Raw genomic sequence first — 1,410 nt, forward strand, 5'->3', positions numbered from 1 at the left:
CTTGTGCTCATTCTTTCTCAAATAAATAAACTTAAAAATTTTTGTTTTAAAACCTGAAGAGAAAGTTCTTGCCTTAGGTGAAACAGGGTCAGGTAAATACATACAACACAAGATAGTGTGGTTGAACAGTTTGAGGGAGAACTAAGTCTCACCTTATAGTTCATCAGAATGAGAAGGAATCAGAAAGAATGAAACAATTTCTCAGTTTCTGAAGAAAGTAAATACAGTTCTGAATATCAGGAGGTCTAGAACTTCCTATATTAATTTTTGAAGACTGCCATAACAAAGTACCAAAAACTAGGTGGCTTAAACAACAGAATTTATTCTCTCAAAATCTGGAGACCAGATGTTCAAAATTAAGGTGTCAGCAAAGCCTTTTGCTCTCTGAAGATTTTAGGGGAGAATCCTTCCTTGCCACTTTCTAGAAAGCTTCTGGTGGTTGCCAACAATCCTTGGTGCTCCTTGGCTTGCAGCTACTCCAATCTCCGCCTTCGTCATCATGTGGTCTTTCCCTCTGTGTTTCTGTGTCTCTCTCTCCTCACAAGGACACCAGCTTTGTGATTTAGGGCCTAACACAGTATGACCTCATCTTAAGTTGATTACAACTGCAAAGACCCTATTTCCACATAAGGTCACATTCGCAGGTACCATAGGTTACGACTTAAAGACATCTTTTTAGGGAACACAATTCAACTCATTATATATTTCCCCTCTTCCAGGCTTTAATTTTCTCAAGACTACGCAAACAGCAGAGGCAGTAGACAAAAATAATGAATGAATGAATGAATGAATGAATGAATGAAATAATTTTTTTTAAGACAGAGTGGGCACTTCTAGCACATCTCCAAATAAGGCACATACCCTGAGCCATAGGTGAAGTCATTAGTGGTAGATCTACATCTTCTTTCTCACATAGGAACTATTATCTGCAAAGGAACAGGGTTTATAAAGAGACCTGAAGCGCTCAGTGAAGTTCAATGGAGTGAAAGTATACTCATCAGGGAACTTTCAGTTGAGAAAGAAACCAAACTTAAATCAGCTTATGCAAAAATGATATTAATGATGAAGTATATATTAAATATTATGAATTACTACTAAGAAATTTTAAGAAATATAAGCTGAAGTATTTAGAGATGATGTGGCATGACATCTGCAACTTATTTTCAAATGATCCAGAAAAAAAAGGGACATATAAGGGAGGGAGAAGCAAAAGATTAACAAATGCAGAATTTAGGATAATAATTATTCTTTCAACTTCTCTACATATAGGAAATTTTTCAAAATAAAAAGTGATAGGGGAAAATGACGACATATTTTAACTGGGACAAACAGATTTGGACCGTACTTCAAGGTGGATTATGTGTAGGATTAAAAAGATGTGAAAAGGTGAATGTATACTACATGGATCTC

At 35.7% G+C, this 1,410-nt stretch overlaps 1 protein-coding gene across 1 annotated transcript in view; it reads right to left on the bottom strand.

Moving 5' to 3' along the window:
* The window catches only part of RAD54B (RAD54 homolog B), a 91,226-nt gene extending 90,229 nt beyond the window's left edge, over positions 1-997 (bottom strand). The window contains exon 1 of the mRNA XM_040493998.1: positions 862-997. Coding sequence (XP_040349932.1) covers positions 862-883 — 22 coding nt within the window. The 5' untranslated portion in view covers positions 884-997. The remainder of the gene's footprint in view (positions 1-861) is intronic.
* Positions 998-1,410: the final 413 nt, after the last annotated feature.

Source organism: Herpailurus yagouaroundi, unplaced genomic scaffold (assembly GCF_014898765.1).
Source record: "Herpailurus yagouaroundi ecotype Mexico unplaced genomic scaffold, PumYag 186, whole genome shotgun sequence".
Classification (NCBI taxonomy): domain Eukaryota; kingdom Metazoa; phylum Chordata; class Mammalia; order Carnivora; family Felidae; genus Herpailurus; species Herpailurus yagouaroundi.